The following is a 14,932-nucleotide window of genomic DNA, read 5'->3' as shown; positions in this document are numbered from 1 at the left end:
TAATGAATAAATAATTGAAAACATTTCTCTTGAGTTAAGAACACCAACAATATTCTTACTCATCTTTCTTTAATAATTGGAATTATAAATAAAACCAATTAAATCATAAATACTCTTATTGCAAAATAAATGCAATTTCATGTCATGCTTAGCATATAATAAGTAATTACTTAAAATATGCACATAATAATAATATGATATTATTATGAAAATTAAAATAATTAATCAAACTTATCAAGTCCAATTAACTAAAATAGTGCAGTCCATTTAAAAAAAGAAGCTGCACAGCCCAATTGAATAAATTAATAAGGGCCCAGATCTGAAAATTAAAACAAGGAAAATCGGCCCAAGTGAGAAGCCCAACTCCCCAACTCCAAACCTAGCCCAACACTAAAGCCCAACCCCTTCCCTTCTTCTCTGTATCAGTCACGCTCCCCCCCCTCGTTGCAGCTGTTAAGGCTCTGAAATCTCCAGCTCGTTCCCCTTTCTTTTGGAAGAGAGGACTTTGTGAATTGAGAAGTATTTGTGTGAAGATGCAAGCATGAAAGTTGGGCTGCACTATAGTCTTGAGTTGGCAGAGAAAGCGCGGCTCAAGGTTGCAGTTAGTAGCTTAGCATAGGGTGGCTGATGGGTAGTTGATGGGATGCATGCTTTTAGCTCACTTTTGGGGCTGATTGGATAATTAAAATCCCTCAGGATAAAATTGTCGAAACTGTAATAATTCCTCAGGGTTGGCTAACTAATAACTCGTGAAAAATGCTTGAATGCTAAATTAAATAAATATGCAATACATAAAAATTTAATAACTAAATTTACAAAAGCTTTTGTAAATCATTTTTGTTGGAATTAAAAATAAATTCTTTTTCTCAATCCGGCGTGAATCATCTTAAATCTAAGTTCAAAATTATTCTAAACTTAGCTCGAGGAAACGGGGTATTACATAAATTTAAGTGAAAAGCAGAAAAATCAAAACTAAAAAAATCATATAGGCTATCATGTAACCCCAATGCAGCCTCTTTGTACAATGTGGTCCCCCCTCATCAAGTAAGCTATCATGTAATCCCAATGCGGATGCTCTAATCGATAAACTGTAGATTTAGCTAACAAACAAACACTTTTTTTTTCTGGTTCTCATCAATTTATTATTTATTTCCAAATTATATTTTGGAGAAAGAAATGCTCGAAAATTTAAATATATTAATCAAAAGTATATAATTTTTTCTTTTTGTAGAAGTAGACTTATTTATTAGTTTCATATTTTAAGACGCCCAGAAATCTTTTTGGTAGCATATCGCGTGACAGATACTCACCTTTTTTCCTTATTCACCTAATAAACAACTAACTTTTCTTAATATAAATTTTTTTTGAAAAACTATTCTTTTCATGATTAATATAAAGTCGAAGATAGATTTTTTTAATGGGTTAATGACCGAAAAATACACGAAGTTTCACCAAATTTGCATTTCGCACACGAAGTATTGATAGTAGAGAAAGGGTCCGGTCCATATTGAGGGCATTGTTAAGACCACCTCCTTCTATTTTAGCAATTTGACCAAGTCTTCTTGTTCAATTCCATAACCCAGTTTGTTAAGCTGCAAAATATAAAAAATATAGTTTTGAAAAACAAAGAATATTAATTTAATGAAGAAGGCAAATCAGCAAAATAAAATAAAAAAGAGTTTACTTGAAACCTGACTCTAATACCAATTCAAAGTTCTTGCTCCCACAAATACTATGTTGGACTAATTATTTGAACAAATATTCGAACAATTATTTATGAAAGCAAAAGATACAGTGGAAAATAAATGTGGACACAATGCATAATTTACACAATACAACTTATAATTAAATTGCACCGTGAATCCACTATAAGAATCTTTCATACAATGAATTAAATTCTTACTTAACAAATAATTTCTCTTAATTTTTTTTTTTTTTTTTTTGAGACAGAAAGCTATCAATATCCCCAAGCTAACTAGGGAAGTTTTGAGTCCACCTCGTTGGGTGCTCAACATTACGCGCAACTATGTATGCATAATTAAGGTTAGCAACAACTACTATACACTCATAAATGTTGTTTCATTGTTTGCAAAGCTCTAACATGGTTGAGAAGCTGATCATCCAAGAAATTAAATTACATATTAGTGTCATAATTTGACATGAGCACAAATCTTTTTGCATGACAAATACGTACTCGCCTTACTACCGATGCTTCTGATCCGAAAAAGTCAAACTACTTCATTTTCTTTAGATTTCTTCTCAAGATCCTTTCACTACACATGGTATGTGACACTATAGAGAGTGTTTGGAGGTTTTCTATACTAGAAGTTGTTATTCCTTCTGGATTTGGTAACTTGCCATAGAAGACAAGATGTCTCCATCTTGGCATCCTCCAAATCTCCAGAGGCAAATAGAATGAATTCGATGTAATAAAGTTCATCCAATCATTCTTTGCGCGAAGGCTTAAAGTTTCAAGATTATGAAGCTTTGAAATGGCTGTAGGTATCCTTCCAAGATAGCAGATAGCAAGGTATGCTAGATAAAATAGGTCAAATAGGTTATCTGGTAGTGATCTCACATAAACATCTCCTGCATCCAATACCCTTAGCAATCTAAAACCTTCCAACATGTTTGCTACAGAGATGCCATGGAAGCACAAAATCGTATGGATGGTTAAGCCATAAAGTTCTGAGAGGTATGGTAAACCCGAAGGAGTAAAACTTACACGACGCTGATTTTTTCTGCCCTTTACTGAAAGCCAGCACCTGAAGTTCACAAGAAACTTCTCTTCATGCGCTTTTCTTATGCACAAATCTCGCATAAGATCATGGAGGCTACAACTTTTGATCCTGCCATCGCACTTTCTCTTGGTAACCAAAACAAGATTTCTCTTGACAAGATCCTCCAAAAAATCTTCAGCCTCTTCTTCGAAGGTTTTAGATATGTTCAGACGTCTCAAGAATCCCTCAGCTACCCATAATTTGGTGAGTTTTGAGACACGGACCTCACAATCCTCCGGAAACATTCCCATGTACAAGAAACATGGCCTCAGATAATGAGGCAAGTGAGTGTAACTGAAAGACAATATATTTTCAAATTGTCCTCCTCCTATAGTAACTGAATTTACATTTCGTGCAATTTCGCTCCATGAAGCTACATTGGTGCTAACCGCTGATAGGAGCCCTGCAACCACCACGATTGCGAGTGGCAGCCCTTTGCAGCTTCTCGCGATCTCCTTTCCAATGTTCTCCAACTCCGGAGGGCAATCTTGATGTGCAAACACCTTATGCTGAAGTAGCTTCCAACTCTGAGCCTCATCCATGAAACGCATCTTGTGGGGACAGCTCAAACGACAGGCATAAGCAGCCATATCAGTTTCTCTTGTCGTTAATATGATTCGGCTTCCATTCCCATCTTCGGGAAGTATAAGTCTTACATCATCCCAAGCATCTGTGCTCCAAATATCATCCATTACAAGGAGATATCTCCTGCCTTTCAAGATCTTGAACACTTTTTCCCCAGCCAATTGATTGCTCTCCTTGGATCTATCTTTATCAAACTCTTCCATGGAAGCTAGGAGGGCTGATAAAACTACATCTGCATTGTAGTCCTGTGATACTGTGACCCAAACACGAATATCGAACCGCTGCACTGTTAGTGGGTCGTCGTAAACACACTTTGCAAGAGTAGTTTTTCCTATACCTCCCATCCCAACGATTGGGATAACTTCTAAATTTGGCGATTCTCCACAGAGTCGAGATTTTATTGTTAGCAAATCTTCATGTAAACCAACCATATAGCCAATCTTGATGATCGGAGCAGATCTGGATGGTGAACCTGTTGCAGAAGAAAGGTCGGAGTTCGAGTCACCAAACGAGAAATGAGGAACTATTAATTCTCTTTGAAAAAAATAATAAATAAAAAATAAAATAAATAAAACCTGCTGCTGCGGAAGAAGAAGCACCAAGTTGTACTGCAACTGCACTGTTATTCTTGATGATCATCACCTCTCTTGTGATTGACTTTGTTTCTTTTCTTATCTTTCTTATTTGCCATTTTAGCTTTGATTTGGCAGCTAAAACATTCCACCAATGTGACGGAGCTTCCACCAATATGAAAGACTCAATAATATGCTCTGCTTCATATGCTAAATCTCTGATTTGCCCATCCAAGATGTTGGCTTTCTCGGGAAAATCTTCAAGAAACTCTTGCAAGAAAATAAATGGTTCATAGATAGATCGAATTTGTTGTTTTTTATTACGAGAAATGGAATATCTATCTTGATCCAAGATTATTTCTCTAGTGGTTCGGGCGAGGGAAAGAAGAGCAGCATAAGCCATCTTTGGTGATCACAGTTAAGTTTTTGCTACTAGATTTTTGCAGATAAAGATAAACTAAGCTGGGAGAATGGCTGAAAGAGAGCAGGGCTAGTTTAGAAGACTGAGAGATAAATTATTCATTATTGACCAACCATATGTTTTCCTTTTACAATAAAGCCAATGGATTGTCTACTTTATTTTTGCAAGTGGAGGACGAAATGACAAAGTCTCCCATGGAAAGGCATTTCTGCGGGCCCTCAATCATATGCTTCAAGCCGACGCGCCGCTGCATCCCTGTGGCAGTCCCGCCATCTCGGGCTTGGAGTCCGAAAAATGGAGGGCGACTGTCGGTGGAGGTCTTGCACGCTGGAGGCGGCGGATCCGCGGCTGTAAACGGCGACGAGGAGCTTCATGCTCCTTCCGCCGGAATGGCCGAGAAACGGTGAGGACGCAGGCAAGCGTCTGGAGACGTCGTCGCTTACCTCCGACGCGTCATCGAGCCGCGACCGGCGAGGATCCGTCATACGAGGTCGCGCGACGTCGTCTGCATCGTGGCTTCGAGCGGCGGCGGCGTGGTGACAAGAAAGGAGGCGGCAGCTGCTGCTGCAAATCCTTTTCTCAAACCCTTGCTGCTGAAAATTGGGTTTTGGGCCAAGAGGAGTTGTTGGGCTGCAGTGTTCAAAGGCTGGGCCTGTTCCTTTTGTGGGCTGCTGCTGTGGACTTCCATGGGTTGCGAAATTGACATAATAAATGGGGCTGGGCCTGCATTTTATTAAATGCCCATTTGGGGATGTGACATAAAAAAAAAAAAAAAATCTTTTATTAATTTTGAATTAATAATTGAACCCCAAATTTCAAAATTAATTTATTAATTGGATTAATAAATTTAAATTATTGTTATTAATTTTGAACTAATAATAATAGAAATAAATTTATATTAATTTAGAATTAATATAAATTGATTAACTCATATTTAATTAGAAAATTAAATATTAATTTGATTAATGATTTTATTCGTAGAGGTTTTATGTCTTTATGTGATAAGCATGCTATTTGATTTTATGCTTATTATTTAACTATAGTAGTTAAAGACCGCTTTTATCTTGGGTAGGCGGCGCCCAGTATATGTAGTCCGCTTTGCTATGTATGGGTAGGCGGCGCCCAATATGTGTGGTCCGTATTTTATATGCCTGGGTAGGCGGCACCCAGTAATTGTTTTGCTATTTAATATTAGATATTAAATATAAGCAATTGCTATCACATGCTAAATCCCCATTAAATATAAGTCTTTGTGCAAAGCACAAAATGCGTCGTCCATCATAATTGTTTGAGTACCTAACATTTTCGTCCAAGGGTATTTACATAAAATTGTATGCTCTAAATCGACAAGGCCAAGACTCATTCATAGGTTGGCACCGTGTGATGGGGTTGACTTGCTTAAATTATTTTGGAACGCAAAGCGACCAAGAATGATTTAAGGACGCAGATTAATTGGATTAATCAACCAAGAGTTGCAAAATTGTTGTTGCAATTGGCTTAGAGGCCTACTAAGTAATATTATTGTAGTCATCAGCAAAGCAGAGGCTGCATAATATTGACTTGGATCTTGGACCACTAAGATTTATATGGATTATAAATTCGTGTTTTACGTTGTGGGCGTAAGATATGTTAAAATTAGTGGGAGCTAATCAATACGATAGCCCATTGTTTGATTAGTGATACAATGTGATCATAGTTTTTTCTTTCTAATTTGCTTTTCTTTATTTATTGATCAGATAATATGTCGAATTTGTCACTGAAATGTTTGATAGAAACAAACAAGTTGACTGGGTCAAACTTTACGGATTGGCTCCGTTGCTTGCGTCTGGTCTTAAGGCTAGAGAAGATTGAGTATGTCCTGGACAACCCAATCACTATCATTCCTGACAAGCAGTCTGCTGAGTATGCATCATTTGATGAAGCTGCTCATAAGAAGCATGTCGAGGATGCAACATCAGCACAATGTGTGATGTTGTCCTCTATGACTACGGAGTTACAGAGGCAACACGAACACATGTTCCCTTTGCAGCTTCTCGCGATCTCCTTTCCAATGTTCTCCAACTCCGGAGGGCAATCTTGATGTGCAAACACCTTCTGCTGAAGTAGCTTCCAACTCTGAGCCTCATCCATGAAACGCATCTTGTGGGGACAGCTCAAACAACAGGCATAAGCAGCCACATCAGTTTCTCTTGTCGTTAACATGACTCGGCTTCCATTACCATCGTCGGGAAGTATAATTCTTACATCATCCCAAGCATGTGTGCTCCAAATATCATCCATTACAAGGAGATATCTCCTGCCTTTCAAGATCTTGTGCACTTTCGCCCCAGGCAATTCTTCTTCCTCCTTGGATCTATCTTTGCTCTCCTCGGATCTATCTTTATCAAACTCTTCCATGGAAGCTAGGAGGGCTGATAAAACTACATCTGCATTTTAGTCCTGTGATACTGTGACCCAAACACGAATATCGAACCGCTGCACTGTTAGTGGGTCGTCGTAAACACACTTTGCAAGAGTAGTTTTTCCTATACCTCCCATTCCAACGATTGGGATAACTTCTAAATTTGGCGATTCTCCACAGAGTCGAGATTTTATTGCTAGCAAATCTTCATGTAAACCAACCATATAGCCAATCTTGATGATCGGAGCAGATCTGGATGGTGAACCTGTTGCAGAAGAAAGGTCGGAGTTCGAGTCACCGAAGGAGAAATGAGGAACTATTAATTCTCTTTGAAAAAAATAATAAATAAAAAATAAAATAAATAAAACCTGCTGCTGCGGAAGAAGAAGCACCAAGTTGTACTGCAACTGCACTGTTATTCTTGATGATCATCACCTCCCTTGTGATTGAATCTGTTTCTTTTCTTATCTTTCTTATTTGCAATAATTTTAGCTTTGATTTGGCAGCTAAAACGTTCCACCAATGTGATGGAGCTTCGTCCAATATGAAAGACTCAATAATATGTTCTGCTTCATATGCTAAATCTCTAATTCGCCCATCTAAGATGTTGGCTTTTTCGGGAAAATCTTCAAGAAACTCTTGCAAGAAAATAAATGGTTCATAGATAGATCGAATTTGTTGTTTTTTATTACGAGAAATGGAATATCTATCTTGATCCAAGATTATTTCTGCAGTGGTTCGGGCGAGGGAAAGAAGAGCAGCATAAGCCATCTTTGGTGATCACAGTTAAGTTTTTGCTACTAGATTTTTGCAGATAAAGATAAACTGAGCTGGAAGAATGGCTGAAAGACCCTATTTTAAAATAACATAAGTTTTATAGCCCCAGTTTGCAATACATAAGTTATATAGCCATTTTAGGCTTAAAAATCTATAACATCTTTTGTCTTTTAAGCCTAAAATGGTTATATAACTTATTTATTATAAACTAGGGCTATAAAACTTACACTTTTATGAAAAATGGCTATATGCTCTAGATCTCACTTTTCCTTTTACAATAAAGCCAATGGATTGTCTACTTTATTTTTGCAAGTGGAGGAGGAAATGACAAAGTCGCCCTTGGAAAGGCATTTCTGCGGGCCCTCAATCATTTATGTCTATCAATTCATTTCCTCATCTGAAATAAGTTAATACTATATAACATGAACTAATTTTATTTAATTCATATTCTATTAATGTATATTATCCAGGGGAAAATCTTATTATAGCCAAAATGCATAAATTTATAAGTTTTATAGTCCTAGTTTCGAATACACTAGTTATATAACCATTTTTTATTTAGAAGATAATTATACCCACAATTGACTCAGGTTAATTTTGGCAATGTTTTTAATTTGATTTTTGTGTTTACTCGATGATGTTACTATTCGATGGGGACCGTCGCTACTCGATCGAGTGCACCATCGAATAGTGAGTAATTGGCAATATGTTTAATTTGATTTTGTGTTTACTCGATGGTGTCACTACTCGATCGAGTACATTATCGAGTAGTGACTAGATTGTGTTTTTCATGTTTATTTCTTCTTCTTTTTTGGTTTGTTGGTGCTAAATCTTTGTATTTTGATATTGCAGGCAGCCAGACACCTTATAGGTGGAAGAGACCGTCGTTAATTTATGTAACCCATGCTATTAATCTGAGGTACCGTATTTCGGCAAATTCATTTTGCAAATGTTCAAAGGTGGAACGATAGGGCGTCTTAGTGATCACGAGAGATACGCAAGCGTCAACAATGCTCTCCATCACCTATTATCCCTACAGATTGAGGGAGGGAATATTCCTCACCAAACATGGCTCGATGTCGGTGGTCGTATCATCTGTTTTACAGCAGCGGATTATGCACTTATCACCGGACTTCACTTTGGATTTAGTAAGTTCGATCCTCCCGCTGAGCACCAAATTTTGGCTACTAGTATCTTCACAGCTATTTTGGTCATCATCCCACAAAACTCAGCCAACTTAGGTTGAAATTCAAAGCAAAACAACTTGGGACGAATCCAGCCATATCATCCTCATCAGTTTCTCTTGTCGTTAACATGACTCGTCTTCCATTACCATCATCGGGAAGTATATTTCTTACATCATCCCAAGCCTCTGTACACCAAACATCATCCATTACAATGAAATACCTCATGTTTTTCAAGTTTTTGAACACTTTCTCCTATCACTCTTACTCGAGTCTCAAATACTTATTACTTCAGATATTAGAAAATCAAATTGATGAATGAGTTTATCTGTCAAAGCAATAATCTTTCTATGCCTACATCTAACTCAAGTAAAAAAGTGCACAGTTGAATAATATGATGAAGACAGTTGAAAGCAAAAAAAAATTACAGAGCAAAAAAGAGTGCAAAGCTTGTAAAAACTAAAAAGTATAATTTGGTGCAAACGTAAAGCCCAAACCTAAGTGGGCTCAGCCCCGCACTTACAAAGTATAGCTTTTGGAGCAAAAAAAAGCCCAAACCCAATTGGGCTCGTAAGCAATTGCTATGGGCCAAAGAAGCCCATAGTCAATTCATTAAAATAGTCAAGGGGGAAAGTGAATAGGGATGAGATCCAGTGTCCCACAATTTTATGTGTGCCACTGTGTCTCATTCTTATATCTACTCCCTCCGTCCGCGATATCGTTTCCATATTGTGGACGGCGCGGGTTTTAAGAAAAGTGGTGGATAGTAGTGCATATGTAGTGAGTGGAGTTTGGGTCCCACTATTGTTGTGAGTGAAAGTTTGTGGACCCTACTTCTATAAATGGAAGTGGAAACGATATCGAGGATGGACCGAAATGGTAAATGTGGAAACGATATCGCGGACGGAGGGAGTATTATTTTAAAAATATTTTTTTATAAAAATAAAATTTATTATGATACTATGAATTATATTTAATTTTTATTTTAAAAAATTAAAATTTTTAAAAAGTATATACCATGACTTTGAATTTATCAACCTATTATTAACTAATAAAAGTGAAATTAAATGATAAAAAATAATTATATACCCTAGATTGATGGAATAAACACTAGTTGATGTAACTCAAAGATAATAATATAGTTTCCAACTGTCCATCATTTGCCCCAATTCGCTTCCACAACTTTGGAGTTCTATCAATCTTGGATAAAAGTCCTGCCACAATAACAATTGAAAGGGGCAGTCCTTCGCAACGTTTTACATATTTTTCCCCAATATCTTGCAGCTCAACATGACAATCTTGATCTCCGAAGACCTTCTTCTGGAACAAACGCCAACTTTGTTGGTCATCCAAGAAACGCAACATATGAATGGGGCTCGCAGAGTTAGCATAAGCAGCTACATTCTTTAGCCTTGTGGTTAATATGATTCGGCTTCCATTATTATCATCAGGTAATAGCCTCTGTATGTGATCCGGATCCCAAGCTTCCATACTCCAGATGTCGTCCACTACTATGAGATACCTCCTACCTTTTAAGTATTTGTATATTTCAGACTCCTTAACCTTGCATTGTAAATCACTCTCTGCTTGGATTCCCTTTCCTTTCATCGAAGCAAGCAGATTTGAAAGAACAATTTCTACATTGTAATCTTTCGATACTGTGACCCAAGCGTGAAAATCAAAATGATAAGTAATGAATGTATCATCATAAACAATTTTAGCGAGTGTGGACTTACCAATGCCTCCCATTCCCACAATAGGGAGGACTTGCAGCTCGGATGAATAGCTTGTAAGCCATGACATTATCTGCAACCTATCTTCATCAAAACCAACCACGGCATCCTTTCTTGTGGGTGAAGATCTTGATGATGAACCATCAGCAGTCCACTTAATTCTCTCCGCTAATCTCCCCAACCGGTTTGAAATGCTGACAGTCAACTCTGTTGCTACAGCTTGATCAAAACCATCAAAATCTTCACTCTTGAGTGCAGATCTTGATGATGAACCAACAGCTGGAGAATCACTCAGTCGTCCTACGTTCTTAACTGAATCTTCAGCACTTGACTTAATTCTCTCCACTAATCTCCCCAAGCTGTCGGTCAGCTCTGTTGCAACAGCCGGAGAATCATTCAGTCGTCCTACGTTGTCAACTGAGCCTTTAGCAGTTGACATAATTCCATCCGCTAATCTCTCCAACTCGTCCGAAATCTGGAGAAACTGCTCTGATGCCATTACACTCTCGAGTGCAGGTGTTGATGATGAACCAACAGTTGCGTAGTCTTCAGCTGACATAATTTCCTCTGCCAATCTCCCAAACACGCCTGAAAAGTGGAGAATCTGCGTTCTCACTGAACCCAGATCTTCATCAAAACCATCAAAATCTGCACTCTTGAGGGCAGATGTTGGTGATGAACCATCAGCGGTAGAATTGTCTATTAAGTCTCGAGCAGTCCACTGAATTCTGTCGGCTAATCTCGCCAAACGATTTGAACTGACAAACAGCTTTGTTGCTAATGTTGGATCTCCATCAAGATCATCAAAATCTTCACTATTGAGTGCAGATCTTGAAGATGAACTAACAGCAGGAGAATCACTCTGTCGTCCTACGTTGTTGACTGAGTCTCCATTAGTTGACATAATACTCTCCGCTAAGCCCAGCAACCGGTTTGAAATGCTGACAGTCGGCTCAGCTTTCAGTTTGACACCAAAACCCTTCAAATGATAACTTAAGCAGAAAATATAGTCTGGAACGTCAGTCATAAGAGCAGCTGATCTCATGGAAATATAGTATGGAACGGCAGTCTTTAAAGCAACTCTCTTGCAGATCGACAAAATTCTCTCCACTCTCACCAACAAGTATAAAAGGCTGACAATCAGCTCTATCAGGGGCGGATCCAGGATTCAATCTTAGGGGGGGCTGAATCTATTGGACTACGGCGTTTGAAAATATTTACACGGGGGTTCGGGGGCGGGAGCCCCCGAAGCAAATTTTTTTTAGCATTCCGTACACTTTATGGCAATGCATTTTTTTAACAATCACTTAATATAATAGATAATTGTTCGCAATTCAACTAACTCAACATCAAGTAGATTGAAAGCATATAAAGACATACTTTTATGCATTTTTTTTTAAGAAAATGTTTCATCTTCTAAACAAATAAACTAATTTTCATAGTTAATAATTAGTAATTTTACTTTTACCTCTAGAATTGACTCAAATTCAACATTAAAAATTAACTAAGAAAGAAAAAATGATAAAAATAATATAAATGTAACAACTCAATGTGTTAAGCAATCAATATGGATAATTGAATACTATAAACAATGTATTACTATATTTTTCCTTGTATTTCTTATTTATATACACATAAATATAGATATAAAATAAAATATATATCTATATTATTTATTAAAAAAAAAAACTCAAAAAATGGGAGGGGGCTGAAGCCCCCCTAGCCCCCCTGGATCCGCCACTGCCTCTATTGCAGATCTTGATGATGAGTCACTCCGCCTCCTTACGTTGTTGACTAGGTTGTCGGGACACTTGCAGTAGTCCACCGCATCTCCGGCAGTTGAGGCGAGCTCCTCTGCCAATTCCCCCAACTGGATGGAAATTCTCAAACTCGCCTCTGTCGACGCACAATCTGAGACATTTTCTGGGGAGAAAATATACTCAATAATCTCTTGTGTTGTCTTTACTACCTCTCTGATTGCTTCTTGTTTTGGGAAATGTTTGAGATTCAACTGCAAGACCACAGCTTTATCGTGGATGGATATAATTCGTAGTTTAACACGAAGAGTGGTGAGATCATCGTCGCGTTTAAGGATTTGGCGTAAAATTTGTAGCAGGGAATCGAGAGCTTCAGAAGCCATATCAGGTGTACGCAAACAATTTTGTGAAACTGAATGTTTATCGGTTTGGATTGGAATTACCAATCCTTCCTCTGATTTGCATACAAATCGTCCAAATTTTAAAAATGGCGGAGAAAGAGTGCAGAATGTTTCAATTGAGGGGCCCGCGGAAGGAGTCTCTCTTGTTTTGATTTTGGCCTCTCTCATTTGAATCCGTTGGTTATATAGTTTTTTTGGGCCGTTGTTCTTGTAGTTGTCTATCTTGTCAAAAACTTTGCTTGTTGGTTTTTTTTTTTTTTTTTTGTGCGGGTAGTTTGTTATAATGTGAAGATAATTAAAATGTACTCGCTCTGCGCCGATGAGGCCTAGCTCAAGTAACAAAGTTGAGAGCGAGAGATTCTCCTTTGTGAGAGGTCTAAGGTTCAATCTCGCCTGCGTGCGGGTAGTTTTCCCACTTTTATATGGATAGTGTTTTCCACATTTGTGTGTGGGTAGTGTTGCGCCTGCGTGCGGTTGTTTTCCCAACTTTGTGTGTTGTAGAGGTCCCGCCTGCATGCGAGTTGCTTATTTAATTATGTATTAGATACCTATTGTAATTCTTAACTTTTGTATGGATAGTGTTTTCCATATTTGTTTGTAGGTAGTGCGTGCAATTGTTTTCCCAACTTTGTATGTTATAGAGGTCTCGTCTGCGTGCAGGTTGGTTATTTGATTATATATTAGATACCTGCTGTAATTCTTAAAAAAAAAGAAAAAAGTACTCACTTTGTGTGTGGGGCCTGTGGGCAGTGTTTCGCTTGCGTGTAGTTGGTTTCCCACCTTTGTGTGGTGTAGAGGCCCCACCTGCGTGCGGGTTGCTTATTTATATTAGATACATGTTGTAATTCTAAAAAAAATAAAAATTGTTCATTCTGTCTATAAGGAAGTAGGGCTGGCAAATCGTGCGGGTCGGGTCGTTATCGGGTCGACCTAATATCGACCCGACCTGATAAGGCTAAACTTGAACCCGACCTGATACACCTAAACCCGAGCCCGATATCAACACAATTTGAGCCGGGTTGACACGACACGATACCGACACGATCTGATAACGACCTGATAACAATACATTTTGAATCGGGTTGACACGACACGATCCGATTACGACCTGATAACAACACGAATTTGATTTGATTCATTCACAGCAATAATAATAATAAAAATACAAGATTTGTCATATATGCTCAACATATCCAAACTGAAAATACAATCAATATAATGCATTAAACCAATAAGCATCAATATATCACATATGGTCAAACGAAAATAACAATGCATCAACCAAGAGTCGTAAATCCCTCACATAACTACAATAACTACAACATAATCCAAGTGAACTTAACAAAACATAACTAGACCAAAGTGTTTATCCAGAATTTTCACTATTCTTACTAATGACAATGCCAATAAGCTTAACAAAATATAATAATCCAAATGACAGCCTTCATGCAATAGTGGAGCCCGAAGAAGATTCGGTTTAAGGCGAACAAAGAGGTGCCGCGCCGTGCCTCCTACGTGGCCGTGAGAGTCGACAGTGGAAGCGACTGGGAGGGGTGGCGAACGAAGAGGGGCATCGTCGGGACGCCGACGTGGCCTTGAGAGTTGACGTCAACGGTGGGAGAACCGGAGAAGAGAACTTGGGTGTGCGGCGGAATTAGATTTGAAGGGGTGTGCGGCGGAAGTTGGAAGAATGGAAGATATTGAAATAAATATTTAATAAAAATAATAATATTACTATCGGGTTACCTGAACCCGATCCTACCCGACCCGAATCCGACACGAAATTGGCAGGTCCTTATCAAGTCGACCCGATAAGGACTCGAACCTTATCGTGCATGTTACTAACCCATTAATTTCGTGCGGTTTCGTGTCGTGTTTTCGTGTCGTGTTTTCGTGTCGTGTCGAAAATTGCCAGCCCTATAAGGAAGTATCGCATTTTTTATTTTCGTCCCTCCCATAAAAGAGTATCACCTCCATTTTGAGACATGACCCCACACATTATTTACCACACATTATCATTTTTTAAAGCAAGTAATAAGTTTCTTTCACCACTCAATATATTATCTACCAAACAGAGGGAATATTATGTTAGATATGTATGTTCAGCAATGATCCCAACTTCAGATACTCCCTTCATCAACAAAAAAGAATTTCAAATTGAAGAGTTGTATTTCAAATTTTAAACTATCACATCCTAACTTCTTCCCTATATTTAATTATAAATTGTATTTTATTTTAGGGCAAAGGTGCAGATCCCCCCCGTAGTACACCCTCCTAGAGCTTTTAACCCCCCAAACTCGGTCAAAGCGCATTGACCTCCC

The 14,932-nt window shown here is 38.1% G+C and overlaps 3 protein-coding genes across 3 annotated transcripts in view; all 3 read right to left on the bottom strand.

The window, feature by feature from the left end:
• The window catches only part of LOC131016821 (putative late blight resistance protein homolog R1C-3), a 629,159-nt gene that overhangs the window by 183,048 nt on the left and 431,179 nt on the right, over window positions 1–14,932 (bottom strand). The gene's annotated exons all lie outside the window — the stretch shown is intronic.
• LOC131016849 (putative late blight resistance protein homolog R1A-10) lies at window positions 1,947–5,194 on the bottom strand. Its single transcript, XM_057945624.1, has 3 exons — window positions 4,846–5,194; window positions 3,941–4,801; window positions 1,947–3,837 (listed from the first exon to the last, which is right to left on the bottom strand). The coding sequence occupies exons 2-3, from the start codon at window positions 4,338–4,340 to the stop codon at window positions 2,234–2,236; spliced, it is 2,004 nt and encodes a 667-aa protein (XP_057801607.1). The 5' UTR covers window positions 4,341–4,801; window positions 4,846–5,194; the 3' UTR covers window positions 1,947–2,233.
• LOC131016952 (disease susceptibility protein LOV1-like) lies at window positions 6,392–7,667 on the bottom strand. Its single transcript, XM_057945790.1, has 2 exons — window positions 7,128–7,667; window positions 6,392–7,024 (listed from the first exon to the last, which is right to left on the bottom strand). The coding sequence occupies exons 1-2, from the start codon at window positions 7,528–7,530 to the stop codon at window positions 6,792–6,794; spliced, it is 636 nt and encodes a 211-aa protein (XP_057801773.1). The 5' UTR covers window positions 7,531–7,667; the 3' UTR covers window positions 6,392–6,791.

This window comes from Salvia miltiorrhiza, chromosome 3, assembly GCF_028751815.1.
Source record: "Salvia miltiorrhiza cultivar Shanhuang (shh) chromosome 3, IMPLAD_Smil_shh, whole genome shotgun sequence".
Classification (NCBI taxonomy): domain Eukaryota; kingdom Viridiplantae; phylum Streptophyta; class Magnoliopsida; order Lamiales; family Lamiaceae; genus Salvia; species Salvia miltiorrhiza.
The sequence above is the reverse complement of the archived record's forward strand: the minus strand, read 5'-3'. Positions and strand labels throughout refer to the sequence as shown.

What these genes read in the sequence shown, in the direction of transcription:
- LOC131016849 (XM_057945624.1), bottom strand. Translation starts at nt 4,340, where the DNA reads ATGGCTTATGCTGCTCTTCTTTCCCTCGCCCGAACCACTAGAGAAATA. An exon ending in TTCTTCTTCCGCAGCAGCAG is followed by an intron (nt 3,838 to 3,940) that starts GTTTTATTTATT and finishes CTTCTGCAACAG; the next exon opens with GTTCACCATCCAGATCTGCT.
- LOC131016952 (XM_057945790.1), bottom strand. Translation starts at nt 7,530, where the DNA reads ATGGCTTATGCTGCTCTTCTTTCCCTCGCCCGAACCACTGCAGAAATA. An exon ending in TTCTTCTTCCGCAGCAGCAG is followed by an intron (nt 7,025 to 7,127) that starts GTTTTATTTATT and finishes CTTCTGCAACAG; the next exon opens with GTTCACCATCCAGATCTGCT.